Here is a 20,605-nt window from a genome sequence, read left to right on the forward strand (position 1 = left end):
GCACTGTTTTATGATATTAATTTATACAATAGATTTAAGGTTCCCAGATACGTAAATAGCTCAAAGACTTCTTAAGTAATAGTACACAGTACACTGTCATCAATGGCAAATGTCCATGAGAAACAAGGGTACCACCAGGAGTGCCCCAGGGAAGTGCAATAGGACCACTCTTATTCTCTCTACAAACAAATGATCTGATGGACAGAGTGAACAGCAATTTATGTATGTTAGCTGACGACTTTTTTTTTCTTTCTTTCTTTCTTTTTTTAGGGCGCACAACTACGGTGGTCATTAGCGCCCAGACTAAGTTATGAATGCACTGCAAGGCACAAGGTTAAAACAGCAACTACAAAGGACAACACTATAAAAGGCACATTAACAGGCAAGGGATTAAAAGAAAACAGCATAATCAAATGTCCTTACACAGGTTTGTCAAGTGGATAAAACGAAGAACGCAAGCAGCTGCTCCTGGGTCATCCGCTAAAATGGCATCCAGAGTACATGGCAGGCCAAGATCAATGTGCAGTGTATTAAAATTCAGACAGGACGTTAAAATGTGGTGTACCGTCAGCAATTGCCCACATGGGCAGAACGGCGCCGGCGCAGCCGTCAGCAGATGGCGGTGGCTGAACCGGCAGTGTCCAATTCGTAACGGGGCCAAAATGGCCTCCTCCAGCCGAGAAGGATGTGAAGAGGTCGTCAGAGTCGTGGGGAGAGGTTTCAAGGCCCGAAGCTCGTTTTCAGTAAGTGTAGACCAATCGGCATGCCACAGCGATAAAATGCGCTGACAAATGACCCTGCTAAAATCAGATGAAGGCACACAACACGAAGCTGTCCGAGGTTGGAGGACCGCAGCCTTGGCTGCGGCATCTGCAGTTTCATTCCCAGAGATACCGACATGGCCAGGAACCCACATAAAGGTAAGCGGAGAACTGTCGTCCGCCAGCTGCTGAAGAGAGCGTTGGATCCGGTGCACGAAAGGGTGAACCGGATACGGATCACTGAGGCTCTGGATCGCGCTCAGGGAATCAGAGCAGATGACATAAGTAGAATGTCGGTGGCAGCGGATGTAAAGAATAGCCTGGTAGAGGGCAAATAGCTCAGCTGTGAAGATCGAACAATGGCCATGGAGTCGGTATTTGAAACTGTGTGCCCCGACAATAAAAGAACACCCGAAACCGTCATTGGTCTTAGAGCCATCTGTATAAATGAAAATCATATTAATGAACTTCGAACGAAGTTCGACAAACCGGGAGCGGTATACCGAAGCTGGGGTAACCTCCTTTTGGAGCGAGGTGAGGTCAAGACGAACGCGACCCTGAGCCTGGAGCCAAGGTGGCGTTTGGCTCTCGCCCACTCGAAAGGTTGCAGGGAGTGAAAAATCAAGGTGCTGAAGGTGGCAACGAAAGCGAACTCCAGGGGGTAGCAGGGCAGATACGTACAACCCGTATTGACAGTTGAGACAGTCGTCAAAAAAGGAACGATAAGACGGGTGGTCGGGCATTGAGAATAGCCGACAGGCATACCGACAAAGCAGTACATCGCGCCGGTAGGTTAGTGGCAATTCATCAGCTTCAGCATGAAGACTCTCGACGGGACTCCGATCGCAAGACGTAACCCCGATGCTGTATAGAGTTGAGGCGGCGTAAGATGGACGGCCGTGCAGAGGAGTATACAAAGCTCCCATAATCCAGCTTGGAGCGGATGATCGACCGATATAGGCAAAGGAGGACGGTTCGATCTGCTCCCCAAAACTTCCTGCTGAGAGCATGGAGGACATTTAGAGAATGGGTACAACGGGCAGCCAAATATGACAGATGTGGAGACCACCTAAGTTTCCTGTCAAATGTAAGACCTAAAAAATTTGTTGTCTCCACAAATGGGAGAGCAACGGGACTGAGATGTAAGGTCGGTGGAAGAAACTCTTTGTAGCACCAGAAGTTAATACAGACCGTCTTCTCGGCAGAAAACCGGAAGCTATTGGCGACACTCCTGACGACACTGTGGTGTATGAGAAGGTGTCAATCATTTAATGACTATAGGATGCAGGACACCTAAAGACAGAATTTCTAATTGGTGTGGTGAATGGCAGCAAGCTTTAAATGTATAGACATGTAAGTTAATGTGGTTGCGTAGGAAAAACAATAGAGTCATATTGATTAAATATCGAAGCACAACATTGCAAAGCAATATAAAATAGAATGAGCACATCAGGTTAGTAGTAGGGAAGGCGAATGATTGACTTTGTTTTATTGGGAGAATTTTGGTAACTCGCGGCTCACCTCTAAAGGAGTCATCATATAGAACACTAGTATGACCTATTCTTGAGTACTGGTAAAGAGTTTGCAATCTCCACCAGGTTGGATTAAAGGAAGACATTGACATGATTCAGAGGTTTGCTGCTAGATTTGTTATCAGCAGGTTCAATCAGCACATACACACTATGGAGGTTGCTCCATAGAGGAAATTTAGAGAACCAGCATTCGAGGCTCACTGCAAAACAGCTCTTTTGCCACCAACATACATTTTGCATAAGATAAGAAAAATTAGGTCTCGTACACATACTTATGGACAGTCATTTTTCCCTTGCTATGTTTGCAAGTGGAACAGGAAAGGAAATGACTATTAGTAGTACGCGGTACCCTCAGCCATGCACCATGTGGTGCCTTGTGGAGTTTGCATGTAGATGTAGGTTTCCTTTGGTCAGGGGTATTATTTTGTTGCCTACTACATTTATTTTCTTATATGAATGGTTATTAGCCTAAAAATACATTTTAAAGCTCCTAATTTTCCACTCAAAGCTGCTAATCTAATTCAAGTTTGATTATAATTAGCAGCTATAAGTGGAAAAGTACAGCTTTTAAATGTAGCATGAGGAACACACAAAACCCAAGAGATCACGCAACTATGCCCTCACCTCCTCATACTGGAACTTGCGTTTGCTCACAATCACATCCTCGATGCCCGTCCTGTCGCCGTACTTCTTTTCGTGGATGGTGTATGCTTTGTACAGCTCCTGAGCACGGTCTTTTGGTATGTGCTCCAGTGCGTACTTGTAGATTACACGAGCTCTGTCATGCTGCCCAAAAAAAAAAAAACTGATATCAACCACACTGCATGTTCTGTTGAAACTAGGTTCACAATTGCATCAGTCTAAGAAGAGACAAATTCACCACCCTAAGCAAACACGCACATACACAGAAAAGACAGACAAGTACACGATCATAAAAATACACACACACACACACTAATTACTGTTCCATAATAAAATGTAATGGCAGACAGACTAGATTCGTGACTCAACTCGTTTTCAATAACACACTCCTATGCAATTTCATCAGAGTAACATTCAAATGAGAAGACTAGTAAATTATTAGAGAGAATTGCTAAATAGCACTTAACTTCACAAGGTGAAATGTTTATTGTTTTCAGCATGATTGCTTAATGCTGTACTTTCGGGTATAGCCTTTAGTTATTGTCACCGTCAATATACTCCCCACTTCCGTCCCTACAATGCTACATGCAAATTATCCACTGATGGAAACAGTGCTGGATGTCTTCCTTGGTGAATACCTTGATGATGGTCGTCACTTTTTCTTTCACTGCTTCAGGGGACTGAAATCTTGTTCCTTTTAACGCAGATACAACCTTGAGGAACAGATGAAAGGAACATAGGTGCTAGGTCAAGTGAATAAGATGGGTGATTTGACATTGTGATGCTGCACTTCGCTAGAAACCTCTTAAAAGACAATGCACTAAGAGAGGGTGTGTAGTTTTGATGCAGAGCCCATAATCTGTTTTTCGACAGTTCGAGTCTTTTTTTCTTATTTTCTCACGGAGTTGATTTGTAGTTTGACCTTCAGGAACCCAGCAAAAATACACAATTCCATGTGTATAAAAAAAACAGTCATCGCTTTGAATATTTTATTTGTTCATTTGAGCTTTTTTCACTCTTGGTGAAGTTCGACCTTTTCAGTGCATGGACTGGCTGTTACTCTCTGGATCACAAGTTAAAAACCAGGATTCATCACATATTATCACTCTTCCCTAGAAATTAGGATCATTTTCAGTGATACTGAAAATATCACTACAACCATTATCATGACCTCCTTTTTGTTTGATCGTGAGAACTTTTGGCACCAGTTTTGCACACACTTTTCTCTTCTTAAACTGGTTATGCAAAAACTGTATTATGGATTATTTTTCAATTCCTACAGTTTCAGCATTCAATCAAATACTCAACCCATGGTCAGATCAAATCATATTACCTACTTCTTCGATATTTTCTTCCATTTTTGATGCTGAAGGGCATCCTGGGGGTGAGTCATCTTCAAGGTCTTCTCGGTCATCTTGGAAACATTTGACCCACTCAAAAACTCACTTATGTAATAAACAGTCTTTACCATACACTTCTCTGAGTAAAAGAGAGATCTCAGTGGCACCTTTTCCAAGTTTCATTTGAAACTTCACAATAATTCTTGCTCGCCAGAAAAATGGTAAGTGTAATACACTTACCATTTTTCTGGCGAAACAAAACAGCAGCTCTTACACAAATGAAGGCCATGGCTACAGGCTTGTCTACAGACACAAGAGATGCTGCATTTGAGTGAGAATGTTTCATGGTTCACAGCTATTGGGCATTCATTCACCTTTGGCACATGCATCCTTACTCTGTGACAGGATCAGTCCTGTTATTTTATAGCCACTCCTCATACAGCCAAGCCGTTTCCATGAAAACAACTCAGATGCACAGTCAGAAGTACACCATATTAATACTGCTGATAGACAGCTATTATTGTTGTTGTTTTTGTCTTCATTCCAAAGACTGGTTTGACACAGCTGTCCACACTAGTCTGTGCTATGCAAGCTTCCTCATCTCTGCATAAATGCCACAACTTACGTACATTTGGACCTGTAGCAGTATCCAAGCTTTGGTCTCCCTCTCTACATCCCCCGCCCAATACACTGATCCCTTCTTTTAGTCAAGTTGGGCCATAAATTTCTTCTTCTGCCAATTTGAAACAGTACCTCTTCATTTGTTATTCAATGTACCCATATAATCTTTGGCATTTGTCTACATTCTCTTATCGTCTAAATTGTTTATCGTCCATGTTTCATTTCCATACAAGGCTACACTCCAGGTAAATACCTTGAGGAAAAGACTTCACTATATTTAAATTTATATTAGAGGTTAACAAATTTTCCCATTTCAGAAATGTATTCCTTCAATGTATTCCTTCCTACTGCCAGTCTGTATATTATATCCTCTGTACTACAGTCTTCGGCAGTTATTGTACTGCCCAAAAAGGAAAACTCATCCATTACTTTTAATGTCTCATTTCCTTGTCTAACTTACTCAGCACTGCCATATTTAATTTGATTACACTCCACTGTTTAACTTTTGATAATGTTCTTCTTACATCCTCCTTTCAAGACATTATCCATTCTGTTTAACTGTTCTTCTAAATTCGTTGCTGTCTGTGAACAGAATTACAGTGTCATTGGCAAGCTTTAAAGTTTTTACTTCTTCTCCAAGAACTTCCGACTCCATTCCCAAATTTCTCATTGCTTTCTTTTACTGATTGCTCAATGGACAGACTGAATAACTTTGGGCATAGGTTATAACCCTGTCTCACTCCCTTCTCAACTACACCTTCCTTCTCATGCCCTTCAACTCACAAAACACAATCTGGTTTGTGTACTAGCTGTAAATAACATTTCCCTCTCTGTATTTTACCCCTGCTACCTTCAGAACTTTAAAGAGTGTATTCCAGTCAACATTGTCAAAAGTTTTTTCTAAGTCTACAAATGCTATCAAGATAGGTTTGCCTTTCTACAATCTATCTTCTAGGATATTCTCCTTCTACCTATTTTCCATTCTTCAATAAATAAACTGTGTGTATTCTGCAAATATGACTTATTAACGGATGGTTCAGTAGTATTCAAACTGGCAGTTCTTTCAAATTGTAAATATTACTATCTTCCTATACACACTTACGAAAGGAATGGTGGCAACAATATTCTAGCTTTCAGAACAATTAGTGCCTTTCTTGAGGAGGAGATGATTAGGTCGCAGAAGACTGAAAAGGACCAGCAGCTCACTCTCACACAAAATGAGAGGACCCATTCAACCTGTAGTGAGTTCTCTCCTAACAAGCACTATCACCAAGAACTAATAGTTCCAAAAGCTAGGATAGTGTTGACACTTTTCCTTGTATGTGTGTGTCTCTCAACAACCATAACACATCACCTCCTGAAGTGAGTACTGGGGAGTAATTCTGTCTCATAATTTCTTAAACTTCTTTATAATGCTAGTAACACATGAAAGCTCATTGTAACATAAATTACAGACACATAAAGCGAAACTGTTAGGCATTCAAATTTATTCTCAATTAAACCGAGATGAACATATTTTCATGTGAAAATGTGTATGAGATCTCAAAGTGACCTACATCATGTTGACACTGACAAATGGTCATTATTGGTATTCCAATGATAATGCAGTTTGAATTTTTTTACATAATGTAAGGATACCATCTGTCATGTCAGTAATAGGTGTGAGGGGTACTTATTATCAATAGTGAGATGAGACGATCGCTCGTTCCCCTTATGCATCACTGGTTCTCTGGAACATTTGGAGCTAAGTATGTCTTTTCTGGCAGATGGCACTGACCTATTGTTTTGTTCAACAATGTCTAACCACTACTGCTCACATGCCTTTATCTGAGGCAAAAGAGTTGTCATTAAGGTCAGATATGGAATGGACGTATGCAGTCGAGTTACACACGATTTGAAATTGTAAAAAATAATAGCCCGCAAGTGTTCTCCAGTCATGTTCATTTTTTGGTACACACAAAATCTTTAAAAGATGATAATTAAGGAACTACTGAACAAACTATATGGCAATCAACTCATAAAATATTCGACAGTAGCTGCGAAATACAAATGAATTTCATTGGTTTTAAGAATCATGGCATTCTAAAAATTTCCAGTGCCTTCCTCGTATCATTGGTGGGTATGGTCTGCTGCTCATAGATCTTGTGCAGAAGCAAGTGTAAAGTGTTCCGTTGAATTTAATGTGTACTGAATGGTGTTAACTGGGACACGGCTGCAGCTCTCATCATGGACCTCTTTCGGCAACTAGGAATAACTGCAGTAACTGACATGATATTGTCTGGTGTAAATACAGCTCGTGCGAATCCAACATTCCCCACTAATGCTTACACCATGTTGCCAGAGCAATGACATCTGTAGTAAAAAGTCATGTCCGTGTCTTTTCCAGAGTGAAAGCAATCTTGGAAACAAAGATTTGTTATCATAGGACTGAGAATTGTTCAGTGATTTTCAAGCACCAGTAACACACACTGTTCCATGAAACAGATTGTGTCATCTACTTTTTTCGGAAGATACAAACTGTCCATTACACTGCACCAGGGAACTCCATTGATGCTCATTTGGTGATGCAGTAGGGACTTTTATGTGGCAGGCACTGTATGGTGACTGCAGCAACTGTTGCCACCTGCTGACGATATCTGGAACTGACTCTGCAAACTGTGTATCCACCTCATATGGTGTTCTCAACAGAAACACCACTTGTTGGAACACCACATCATTCACTGTTGCCAAGTTCTTTTATCTCAATGTTAGTGGGCTCTTTGTGAAACACACTTCACTTGTAACAACGATATTAATATCGGCAATTATAGAGGCATGGCTAAGTGTTACATTCCTTAGTACCAATTACTGATGACAAAATGTAAATTTGAATGTTAAAGCTATACTTACTTCTTTCTGGCCTTCCTCGAATTTGGCAAATGCAATGTACAATTTCTCATCCATCATTTCTTCACCGTAGAATTCCACTGCTCTTTCATATACTTTTCTCGCTCCACTAATAAATCCATGCTGTTCTTCAAACCTAAACATAAAATTATTATGTACATAGCTGTCTCTATAGCAAAATCAAGAAGGAATGCTGCATGTTTTATTTAACCAGCTGAACAGTAAACTAGTGTCGATATTCAATGTTTAAATTTCATGAGAATGTGAAAAAAAGGTGTAAATTTGGACACCAGGTAAATAGTCTGTTTGCATTTAACGTCTAACAAAGCATCCAATACTACACTTTACTCATGAGTTCTGTTGCATTGTTCAATAGAAAGAACTTTCTCTCATGGTACTAAATACACACTCAATCAACAACTACTATGACAATCAATAGTTAATGTGTGCCTTTTCTGACGATAGAGTTCACATTTTTAAAACTTGTTTTATTCTGTAATCCACAGCATGGTAAGTAGTGAAGTGTAAGTCATATTACTATTACTTGTCTACTTTCCAGTTTTTTAGGAGGGAAATAACTTTAGAGTTTAACATCCTGTCGACAATGCGGTCAGTAGACAAGGATCACAAGCTCGGGTTACAAAGGTATTGGGAAGGAAATCAGCTGTGGCCTTTTCAAGGAAACAGCACTTGCCAGGAGCAATTTAGGGAAACCACGGAAAACCTAAATCTGGATTGCAGGACAGGTATTTGAAATGTCATCCTCCGGTATGCGAGTCCAGTGTGCTCAACAGTGACACCTCTTTCGGTCAGTTTTAGTATGAGGGTACTATTAGAAAAAAAAAAAAAAAGATTCTGCATATTTCCTCACTCAGAGAAAAAACAGCTAGAGATGATGAGAACTTGATAAACCAATTAAATGCCCCAGAAACAAAGCTGCAATATGGAAGAAGTGTATTTCAGATGAACAGATACACCTTCATCTCAATAAACTCTTACTATTGGCAGTTTCTAAAAATTTTAGTAAGTTTTAGTCAACAAGTCCAGCATGCAGAATGGACAGAAATGCATTCCAATTCCAGTCGACAAATTACTATTTGTTCACGATAAGAAAACTGTTCTTACTGGTGCTGTTAATTGCAGAGAAAACTGGTGTTAACAAGAATACACTGTATTTATTTGTCTCTCAGTATTGTCAAGATTTCCACGAGTGTCACCTCTGCTTTCGTATAAACACGGAACATGGGTGACAAGGTCAGCACTGAGGGAAGGAGTCTGTGTTACCCTCCACTTAAACTCCTTCCCCCGTGGCAGTCCTAATGCAGGGACAAGGCATGCTTTCTGCCATTCCTGACAGCCACCACACAAAAGATCTTAATATTGTGACCAAACAGTAAATTATACAAGAGCAGCTCGTATTTATGTAGTATTTCTAGCTTGAAGAGAAAAGTGTGTATCTAACAAGCAGCACTCTCTTTAACTGAGTAATTGTAGGTTGACACAACTGCTCTGAAATCACTTTTATTCAGTTTTCAGTTTCTAATAACATCTTTTTAAGAAATGCTACACCTAAGGAATTCTAGTAGATACTGTGTTATGCTTCCATTGTTAATCACAGGGGTAAAATTTCATACTCTGCAAGAAATTCAGCCTAGCTGTCTCTTCTTACCTCGCATATTTAATCCAATTTCTGATTTCTGCATGCACATAGACAAATCGCTCATATATCCCCCTTGCGCGATCTATCTCCTTGTACCGCAGTTCAAACTTTATATAAGTGAGCCACGCCTGTTCATCAGGTTCCCATTCCATCCACCTTTCGAATACAAGTCTTGCACCTGTAGTCAAAAAGAAAACTGCATTACTCACACACATACACACACGAGTTTGATCCATTGTATCATGTTGGTTACAATGTGATAAAGTCTTTATGATTAAAGTAGTAAAAGGTTTATACATAAATAAAGCTGTATATATTATATAGGATGTGTGTGATCTGATTGATCTTTGTTGACTGTAATTATTTCATTACAGTACTGAAACAAGCAAATCTTTAGTGTATAAGGCAGGTACAGCCGTGTACAAGATTCCAACAAATTCTCCCATGAACTTCAATATTAAAATCTTTATTGTTCAGAATGCAACAGACACTTGCCGAACGACAATGATATTAGTAGATTGTGTAAAAAAATGTATTTAAGGTAATATTCAAAATTTTTAATGTTCGAAAAACATGTGAGCAAGAAAATTTAATCCTGCTAATAAGTATTTGTTTTAGGATTGGCATATGTCATTTGAAAGTCCAGATTCTCTTCAATGCAAAGAATATCTTGTATGTTATTTCTAAATTTTAAAATTCAGGAAATATCATCACCCAAAAACTCATTCAAATTTTAGAAAATAAATCTTTCAAAACCTTTTTCTGATAGTTCTATTTTGCAAAGAAAGCGCGATAGAGTTAAAATGGACCGAGGGTGACAACCTCAGAGAGAAGGCTAAATGCCCACCCTTAGATGGTATGATAAAAACTCCCCTCATGAACAAAACGTAAAACTAAATCTGCTGTTGAGGCACTGTCGCCCAACACCAAAGGCAGGGTGCTGGAAAGGTTAAAAGTCTGCCGCAGAGTGGCTAAAAGTGGGCAGTCCAGCAAGATGTGAACAATAGTCATACGTGAGCCACAATGACACCAAGATGGGTCCTCAGAATGGATGAAGTAGCCATGTGTTAGCCACGCATGGCCAATGAGGAGCTGGCAGAGAACCACAGAGTCCCTGCAAGAGGCCCACATGAAGGTCTTCCACACATTCATAGTCTCCTTAAGGGGATGCAGTTTTTTGGGCATACTGAGTTTATGCCATTTTTTCTCTCAAAGCTGAAAAACCTTGCGCTGTAATAATGATCACAGGTCAGTTACAGGGATGCCGATCTCCAGAAGTGGTTTCCGTGTAGCCTGTTTGGCCAGCCTGTCGGCAAGTTCATTTCCTGGGATTCCGAAGTGGCCTGGGGTCCACACAAATACCACGGAATGACTGGACCATTCCAGGGCATAGATGGACTCCTGGATTGTCGCTACCAACGGATGGCGGGGGTAGCACTGGTCGATAGCTTGTAGGCTGCTCAAGGAGGCAGTACAGAGAAGAAACAACTGACCAGGGCATGAACGGATGCGCTCGAGAGCACGAGATATGGCCACCAGCTCTGCAGTGAAAACACTGCAGCCATCTGTTCAATAAGTCTTCCATGAACATATGTTAAGCTACCGTGACCATCAGCCATCAAGCCATCAGTGTAAACCCCTTCACTTCATGGTCTCGGCACATGTCACGAATCGAGAGGAAGTGACAGCAGAGAGCTGCGGGGTTAACTAAGTCCTTAGGACTATGTGAAAGGTCCAAGCAGAGCTTCGGCCTAGGTGTACACCATGGAGGTATACATGAATGGACTAGAGTATAGCTGGTAAAGGCAAGGACTCCACTTCAGACAGAAGAGATCGGACGTGAACCACAATCTTAAACCCTGACCTGGGCCTCCAATGTGGGAGATGAACAGCCATGGATGGTAAAAGGAGGTGGTAATCTGGATGCTCATGAGAACTATGAATGGGTGCAATGTAGCTGGCGAGCAGTTGTGTATACCTAACCTTCAATGGAGGGACTCCAGTGTCCATCAGGATGCTGGTCACCACCCGTCCAAAAAGCTCCTGTTGCCTGTCAAACGCCACAGTGGTGCACTGGGTCAAGTGAACACAACGCTGAGGGTGCCGCCGAACCATAAACCAGACTCCCATAGTCAAAGCTCTGTAGAACTGCAGCAGCGTAGAGCGATCTGCAACCCAGTTGCTGTTGCTCAGGCAGTGTAGGGCATTGAGGTGCTACCAGCATTTCCGCTTCAGCTGATGAAGATTAGGAAGCCATGTCAATCGGGCATCTAAAACCAGTCCTAAGAATCGAGATGTCTCCACTACAGTGAGTGGATTGTCATTAAGGTAAAGTCCTGGTTCCAGATGATTGGTACGACACCAAGATAAGTGCATGACTCACGACTTCGCAGCTGAAAACTGGACACCATGGGCTAGAGCCCGTGACTGCACCTTGGGGATGGCTCCCTGTAGGTGCCATTTGGCAACACCAGTACTGGAGGAGCAGTAGGAACTGCAGAAGTCATCTGCATACAGAGAAGGTGAGACCGAAGGCCCGACAGCTGCTGCTAGACCGTTAATAGCCACTAAAAATAGAGATACACTCAATACAGAGCCCTGCGGGACCCCGTTCTCCTGGAGATGGGATGAACTATGGGAGGCACCAACTTGGACATGGAAAGTACAGAGTGAGAGGAAATTTTGGATAAAAATTGGGAGCGGGCCCTGGAGACCCCAATAATATAATGTGGCAAGGATACACTGTCGCCAGGTCGTGTCGTAAGCTTTTCGTAAATCAAAAAAGATGGCAACCAGGTGTTGGCGTCTGGAAAAGCATGTTTGAATGGCAGACTCGAGGGAAACTAGATTATCAATGGTAGAGCGACCCTGGCAGAAGCCGCCCTGGCATGGAGCCAGTAGGCCACGTGACTCCAGGACCCAACACAATTGCCGACTTACCATACATTCTAATAGCTTACAAAGAATGTTGGTGAGGCTGATGGGTCGATAGCTATCCACATCAAGCAGGTTTTTACTGGGTTTGAGCACTGGAATGAAGGGTCTCTCTCGCCACTGCAATGGAAAGGCACCATTGCACCAAATCTGGTTGAAGATGATGAGATGTCACTTGTAGTTGGGTGAGAAATGTTTGATTGTCTGACTGTGGATCCAATCTTGCCCAGGTGCTGTGTCGGAGCAATGAAAGACACTGAGGAGCTACCACTCTGTAAATGGAGCATTATAGGGTTCACTGTGACATTCAGTGAACAAAAGGGCTTTCCTTTCCACCTGCCATTTGAGGGTGTGAAATGCTGGGGGATAATTCTCTGACATGGAGGCTCAGCAAAGTGCTTGGCAATTCCATTTGTGTCAGTAGATAACACACCATTGATGTTAATGCCAGTAACACCCGTCGGGGTCTGGTACCCACAAACATGTCTGATGTTCGTCCATGCTTGGGGAAGTGACGTATGGCACCCAATGGTCAAGATGTACCTCTCCCAACATGCCTGTTTCCGTCTTTTTATAAGCACTCGAATGTGGGCATGGAGCAGTTTAAAAGCTATTAGCTGCTCTAGGGAAGGGTGCCGCTTATGTCACTGTAGAGCTCGCCAATGCTCTTTAATGACCTCAGCAATTTCAGCAACCACCAAGGTACTGACTTTCACCGGGGGCACCCTAAAGAACAAGGTGTTTCCTGCCGCAGAAACAATCATTCTAGGGACCTGCTCAACTAGCACATAGATGTTACCATGAGGGGAAGATTCAACGGTGACAGCAGAGGTGAAAGCTTCCCAGTCTGCCTTGTTTAAAGCCCACCTTGGTAGACGTCTGGGGGAATGGCGCTGGGGGAGTGACAGGAAGATGGGAAAGTGGTCACTACCACACAAGTCATTGTGGGCTCTCCAGTGGACAGTGGCTCTCCAGTCCTGGGCTGCAGAGTGATAAATCAATGGCCGAGTAAGTGCCATGAGCCACACTGAAATGTATGGGGGCCCCAGTATTTAAGAGGCAGAGGTCGAGTTGAGACAGGAATGTTTCAGCATTTCTACCTCGGTCAGTAAGCACAGTACCACCCCACAAGGGGTTATGGGTGTTAAAATCTCCCAAAAGTAGGAAAGGAAGTTGATTCAGTGCAGGCAATGCGTTCAGGGGTACTGCACCATTTGCAGGAAGATATATGTTGCAGACAGTTATTTCCTGCATCGCCCTTATCCTGACAGCCACAGCTTCAAGAGGGGTTTGAAGGGGCAAAGGTTCACTGCATCCCATTGTGGATGAGGCTTTAGTGAGATCCATGTCCTCCGGGGACGCTGAGATCTCCACCTCACCCGCAGGTGCTGAATTGGTAGGGAATGGTGGTGTTGGCACCACCAGAGAGGACCGGAAAGCTCTTCGTCCAGCAACTTTTGGCTCCTTTAGCCACTGGCGAGAGTCTGCTGCGGCATTAGTGGAGACCTTGGGAGAGAGGGTCCAAAGGGACCCCTTCCGCATGAGAGGAGCCTGTTGATTCTCCAGCTAGAGGGAGGGGACCAATGTCCCCTGCATTATTTTTTTTGGGGGGGAGGGGGGGGGGGAGGGGGCTTGTTCCCAAAGTAGGTACTTTGGGGGCAACGGAAGGAGATTTTCGCTCTACCACCAAGGGGGCAGATGTATTCTGTAAGCCCGGAGGGGCCACTGTTCATGGCACAGTGTGTGGTACGACTGGTACTTGTGATGACAGTGGTAATGTAGCTGTAGCGTATGTGGACATCAACCAAATGGGGCGTCTAATCATTCAAATATACGATAGCCTCTTGGTAAGTCAAACGGTCCAGAGTCTTGTACTCCACGATTTTCCACTCCTTTTGGAGTACTGTGCAGTCTGGCAAGCAGGGGGAGTGCTGCTCTCCACAGTTGATATAATTGGGAGGAGGCACACAGGGAGTATCTAGATGCAGTGGATGTCCGCAGTCTCAACATGTGGCATTGGAAGTGCAGCGGGAAGACGTGCCCGATTGTCCAGCACTTAAAATGCCACATAGAGGGAGGGACACATGGTTTAACGTCACAGCGGTAAACCACCACCTTGACTTTTTCAGGCAATGAACACCCTTAAAGACCATGATGAAGGCACCGGTAGCAACCCTGTTGTCTTTGGGTTCCTTGTAAACGCAACGGATGAAATGAACACCCCCACAGTTTTAGATTGGTGTGGAGCTCGTCGTCAGACTGCAAGAGGAGGGCATGATGAAAAATAATCCCCTGGACCATGCTGAGGCTTTTATGGGGAGTACGGAAACAGGAATAGCACCCAGTCGGTCACAAGCGAGTAACACCCGGGATTGGGCTGGAGATGCTGTCTGAATCAAGACTGCACCACTTCTCACCTTGGACAGCGCTGTCACTTCTCCGACCTTATCCTCAAGATGTTCAACAAAAAATTGAGGCTTCACAGGTAGAAAGGAGTCCCCGTCCATTCTGCTACAGACTAAATACCGAGGCGAACATGGCCCTCTTCTTTCTGTAGTCCTGTGTTCCTCCCATGGTGTAGCGAGGGAGGGAAACGATTTAGGGTCGTACCTGTCAGCACTATACTCAATCTTGACCTTCTTAGAGACTGCTGGCACCGTACAGTCACCAAAAAGAGATGACTTAGTCCCCTTCATTGCGGGTCATCTGCCCTGATGCCAACCACCCCTAGGGGCTCTCCCCATGGGCGCCTCCCAGCCACAGCACAGGCCACCTGGCATGATGGCTGTTGCCGGGAGTCCTGACACCCCAGGAAGACAGGCATCTACTCCTTGCCATACATGGGGAGTTTACATCTCAGGCATCAGCAGTGTGATCCCTGTTTTGTCAGGGGGCTACCACCAAATGGGTACATGATGGCCCCACCGCAATGGGCTGGCTACCATGCTGGATATTGGCCACAGAGAAATCCAATACTATCATGGGGGCAAAAGAGGACAGGAGACAATGGAACAAGATGATATATCCCGAAAAAGTGTCCTCGCCCAAATAGATGAATTGCAGGTGGACAAGAGGTTCAACAAATCAATTTTAAGGGTACTATGAATAACTCATGCACCATGTAAGGCATCCTTTCCCATATGGCCAGCACTTCTGTAGAATTTGGAAAGTGGCAGGTCAAACCATAAAATGGGATCTGGACTTATAGGGCTGAAAATTGTGAGACTCCTTTTAGTTGCCTTTTATGACAGGCAGGGATACCTAGGGCCTATTCTAACCCCCAGGGGGAGAAGATAATGGGAGCGGAGGATGTGTTGAAAGGATAACTCCAATCTGCATCCTTCGGAGAAGCTAGTGTGGGATAAAAGGCTCTGAATGTGAAGCAAATTGTGTACAGCTTCATGTTGATTCACTGGATGGTCAGCTTTGTTCTTAACAACAGTTTGGTGGTGGCTCCTCATCCGCAGGTGGACAGCTGATTGCAGTGTTTGGAATATGGTTGGTATATGACATGGTTGCTTTCACAGACCTGTGACAAAATTAGAGTACAGAGTGCTAGATGAATGGAGTGGGCAGGTCTTGCACCTTTATCTGTCACAGGGATCCCTGTAGTGATGGTGTAGGAGTGAGAGTGACATACAGATGGACTACGATATTGTGGAGGCTGAGTGGGCGACAGAACAACACAGACAGGTGGGAAGGATATCAGATAGGATGACCCTCATTTCGAGGCAGGGGAGAGAGAATCAAATCCACAGCAAAGGATATAATTCAGTTGTTCCAGTCCAGGGTGTTACTGGGTGACGTGAGGGTGTTCCTTTGTAGCTGATTCTTGGGGTAGTGTGAGGACTGGGGGTATGTGAGGATATGGCACAGGAAATCAATTTGTGGACTAAGTTCGGAAGTTATTGCCTGTTAGTGAAGGCCTCTGTGGGGCCTTCAGCGTACTGGGCAAGGGAGTTCTCGTCACTGCAAATACATCTTCCATGGGTGGCTAAGCTGTATGGTAAGCAGTTTTTGGTGTGGAAGGGATGGCAGCTGTCGAAATGCAGGTACTGCTGGTAGTTACTTGGTTTAATGTGGTCAGAGGTGTGGATAGAACCATCAAAGAGATTGAAATTAGTGTTAAGGAAGGTGGCACATTAGGTAGCAGAGGACCAGGTGAAGATGATGGAAGATGAGGTGTTGAGGTTGTGAAGGAATACAGTATCTTGGTTCTGAGTCCAGATCACAAAGATATTATCAGTGAACCTGAACCAGAGCTGGCGTTGGTAGTTTTGGGAGTCTAAGAAGGTTTCCCCTAGGTACGCCATAAACTGTTTGGCAGTGGGTCAGGATATAGATGGTAAAATGTATAAGGAATGAGGTAGTGGGTTTGGAGTCTGAAGGATGTTGGGAGAGGTGGCATTCGATAGTGGCAAGGCCATGGGCATGAGCGATGTTGGCGTACAATAACAAGTAGGGATCCAGGAAGCGAAGATTGCTGCAATCTGCCTAATGGTGAAACTTTTTTACAAGACAAAAAGCATAAATGCAAGCTCTATTGCGGCCTATCACAGCTATGATGTTTTTGTGCACTTAAATCTACATTTTTAATTTATTTGCTTTGGCATTTCTCTGCGCTGTATGCTCGTATGTTTTATATTGCCAGACCTGTGTACAGTACTTCCACTTTACTGCTCATTGCTGCAGTGTTTACACCGCGGCTTCCTGTCAGACAGGAAACAACCATGCTCGTTTTTGTGCAACATGATTTGTCATCTTGTACTTGTACTTGTATGAAACCATGCATCATTTACAGAGTTGGGAAAACTCTACTATGATCAGTGTGCATGCTTACTTCGAGGCCAAAAAAGAACAATGTGCAATCAGTTCCGTATCACAGCCAGTAAAGAGAACTTCTGAAGTCTCTATTAGTGAAGTACAAAGTAGAGTGAAGCAAAATTACAGTGAAGCAAATTTCAAGAGAATATAGAAAAACTTCATGTCTTATTAATTTAAAAAAAAAAAAAAAAAAAAAAAAAAGAAGGGAGAGAGACAGAGAGAGAGTTCTGGCAGGCGACAGAAGTTTGGACGTGTTTATACAGGGAGTCACAAGAAGAAAAATTCATGACTTTTATGTGGAAAAGCAGTTTCCAATAGTGACAGCTGTGAAGGAAAAGTTGAAGGTTGAAGTGGATGATTTTCCCAATATGAGTGAAACAACCTTTTGGCACGCTATTTGAAAATTGGGTTGCAGACACAAAATTTTCAATGAAAACCCTGTGCTGATGAAAAATAATCAGGTAGCAAGAAAAAGAGAAGAATTTTTGTGGAAAATAAGACATGTCCACAACACTGAATGGCCTATTTATTACACTGATGAGAGGTGGTGTGGTGTGAATCATTCCAGAATGTTTGGTTGGCAGGAATAAAAAATGCCTTATGCATCAGAAAATGGATATGATTCTCACAGACCAACTGTTCAAAAGTGGACTGGCTGGGAAGGAAAAATTCAAACACCGCTTGGTTCTGGAAAATGGGCCCACATTGGGAATGAAGATCGGTTCAAGCAAAATGCTGGCTTATATTTTACTAGTCAAAAGGAGGTGCACAGTATCACACTGAAATGAATGCCACAACAACAAAGAGTGGTTTAGGAGTGCTGTCGAAAAATTACCAAACAGATCTGTGATTGTTTTATATCAGGCTCCATATCACACAATGATAAATTCTACATCACAAAATCCATCTACAAAATGGTGGAAGGATCTATTATTGAATTGCTGGAAAGCAGTAATATAGAGCTTCCATCTAATGCCATATCATATGAGGAATTTACTAAAGCCGACCAACTGGAACATATGCGACTGCACTTAAGGGTGCAGGAATACCTTTTGGAAAGCATATTGTGACCAGTGGTCAAGGAAATTAAACTTCTGTGGTTGCCTATAGGGCACTGCGAACTGAATGCCATTGAACTTATATCGGCATGTCAAAAACAAGGTAGCAAAGGAGAACAAGAATTTTAAAATAAATGGTACTTTACAGTTGTGTCACTTTGCTTTGGAATGTGTTTCTCAAAGTGCCTGAAGGAACTCTGCGAGTCACGTACACAAACACAAAAACAATTATCTAGAAAGAGCCCACCATCTTGACACAGCAATACAAACATAGCTGATCCATGTAGATGAGTAGATGACTGCAATAGCAGCAGCGAGACCTCAGCCGGCAGCGAAAGTGATTAAGACAGACTTTATTTCAGTCATCATTCTTTAGTGCAAAATTGATTCGAGCAAACTGACTTTTCCATTTACTGTTGACATGTGCTATACAAATTGTGAGCTGCTTGGATATCGAGCTTTTATTTGGAATTTTCCATGTTATTTCTCTCTACTTGCAGCAAAAATTGAAAGCAGCAATGCTGTCCAGGAATGAGACTATGAAGTTACCATTCTTCTCTGATGAACAGGCACTTATGGTACTTTACAACACTGGTGGCATGCTGATGTGAAAAGTACACTCCATCACAACTTCACATATATTGCAGCTACTACAACAATTGCTTTATGAACTCTTAACTAACCAACACAAAATTCTATGAAGACAGTAGTATACTGCCATGTTTTCATGACTAGAAAAAAAAGCCGTTCTCATAGATCTCTAAAACATGCACACACACGTACCCGCAATGTTCCCCAGCATTTCTTCCATATATGTGTATTTGTACCAAAACTGATTGGCACGAGGTAGTATAGTGACTGCTCTGTCCCAGAGATTGCGCGCATGGTTTACTTGTCTGTTCCGCATTTCCATTTCGGTATACTTCAACCAAAGGGTAATGTTGCGATGATCTACATCCAATGCACGTTCGTAAATGGAGCGTGCTCTGAAAACAAACATTTATGTGAAACATGTGTCTATCAGGATATGAGAGAACAAGTATATTCAAAGTCTTAGAATAACTACTTCGGAGAAGTGTAAAGTAGGCTAATATAAAACTCACATTACAATACATATTTCTACAGACATGTTCATAGGTATTCAAAATTGAAACCTACTAATGAAAACTATTTCTTGCAACAATGATGTAATTAACTTGAATGCTGTAAATTAGCACCTAAATTAAAGGCACAAAACATACACGTTGGAAAGAAGCTGTTGAGGGCAGGAAACAGAACTTATTTTTTTTACACTGTCTCTGTAAAGAATGTCCTGTGTCACATTTCCCTAACACATGCAACAAACAGGTTGTTTCCTGAAGATAACTCACGACATTGGTACCTTTGGATTTCCTTCTGACTTTCTTCCCATTGTGCGTATTTTATCCAGTTGCTGATAACTGTCCTGTTCTTTCTTAGGCTGTCTTCAAAACCTCTTCGTTTCCTATGCTGGTAATCAGCTAATTCTTCTGGATCAGAGATTTTTTGTTTTGGAGGCTAAGGAAAGAAAGTAATGGTTTGTTATTAATACGCACACAGTAGAGAATACCATTTGTCATAATTCAAATTTCGCTGTCGACGTACCGGCGGTAGTATCTCAAGATCCCTTTCCTTCGCTTCACGCAGAAGTTGTTCTGCTGTAATCTGGATTTCTGCTGGTGCTTTATTTTTTACCTGAAACAACAAAACGCTTGCTGTACATAAAACAAGTATGTAAACATTGGTTAAACAACTTAAATACCAGACGGTAAATGTGCAGTTTCTCAAATTTATTTTCAAGTAATTCAAAAACAGATCGAAAACACTCACTTTTGCCACTTTGGGCATTTTCTGTGGTTTGGTTTCCATGTTTTTCTCCGTGACCTACAATACACAAATATCCCCAACAACACTACTCAAGTACTCACTGTCAACAATCTCATAGATTCTACACCTGTATGCCTGTAAGTCAGAGATCACGGCTGTAAGTAGTAGCTAGCTGTCAGAGAGGTTTAAAGAAGTTTCAAAGATATGACACAACATATATCAAAGCTACAGTGACCGTTAAGGTCGATTTATTTAATATAGTTGAATATGTGCAATGTTGTTTGGAATGTTATCGTTGCAGCCAGCGTAAAGTTAACTATTCTCGAATGTCAAGTCCCACTAAAATCTGTATGTTGATATAACCAACGTATTATTTGCACTTCGCACATATTATGTGGATCTGCCGGGAAGGGATGTCACTTCGCTCACAAGTTATACTATACAAGGATCTTCCACATATTTTGCTATCTTTTCGATAATATTCGACACAGAGCATGCTAAT

The 20,605-nt window shown here is 42.5% G+C and overlaps 1 protein-coding gene across 1 annotated transcript in view; it reads right to left on the bottom strand.

The window, feature by feature from the left end:
* LOC126425173 (protein crooked neck) overlaps positions 1–20,233 on the bottom strand; it is a 74,314-nt gene extending 54,081 nt beyond the window's left edge. The window contains exons 1-7 of the mRNA XM_050088126.1: positions 20,107–20,233; positions 19,882–19,971; positions 19,640–19,794; positions 19,042–19,244; positions 9,452–9,620; positions 7,786–7,918; positions 2,918–3,079 (exon numbers count right to left, since the gene is read on the bottom strand). Of these exons, the coding sequence (XP_049944083.1) occupies positions 2,918–3,079; positions 7,786–7,918; positions 9,452–9,620; positions 19,042–19,244; positions 19,640–19,794; positions 19,882–19,971; positions 20,107–20,145 (951 nt within the window). The 5' untranslated portion in view covers positions 20,146–20,233. The remainder of the gene's footprint in view (positions 1–2,917; positions 3,080–7,785; positions 7,919–9,451; positions 9,621–19,041; positions 19,245–19,639; positions 19,795–19,881; positions 19,972–20,106) is intronic.
* Between the last annotated feature and the right edge of the window lie 372 nt (positions 20,234–20,605).

The sequence above is a fragment of the Schistocerca serialis genome, chromosome 10 (assembly GCF_023864345.2).
Source record: "Schistocerca serialis cubense isolate TAMUIC-IGC-003099 chromosome 10, iqSchSeri2.2, whole genome shotgun sequence".
Taxonomy (NCBI): domain Eukaryota; kingdom Metazoa; phylum Arthropoda; class Insecta; order Orthoptera; family Acrididae; genus Schistocerca; species Schistocerca serialis.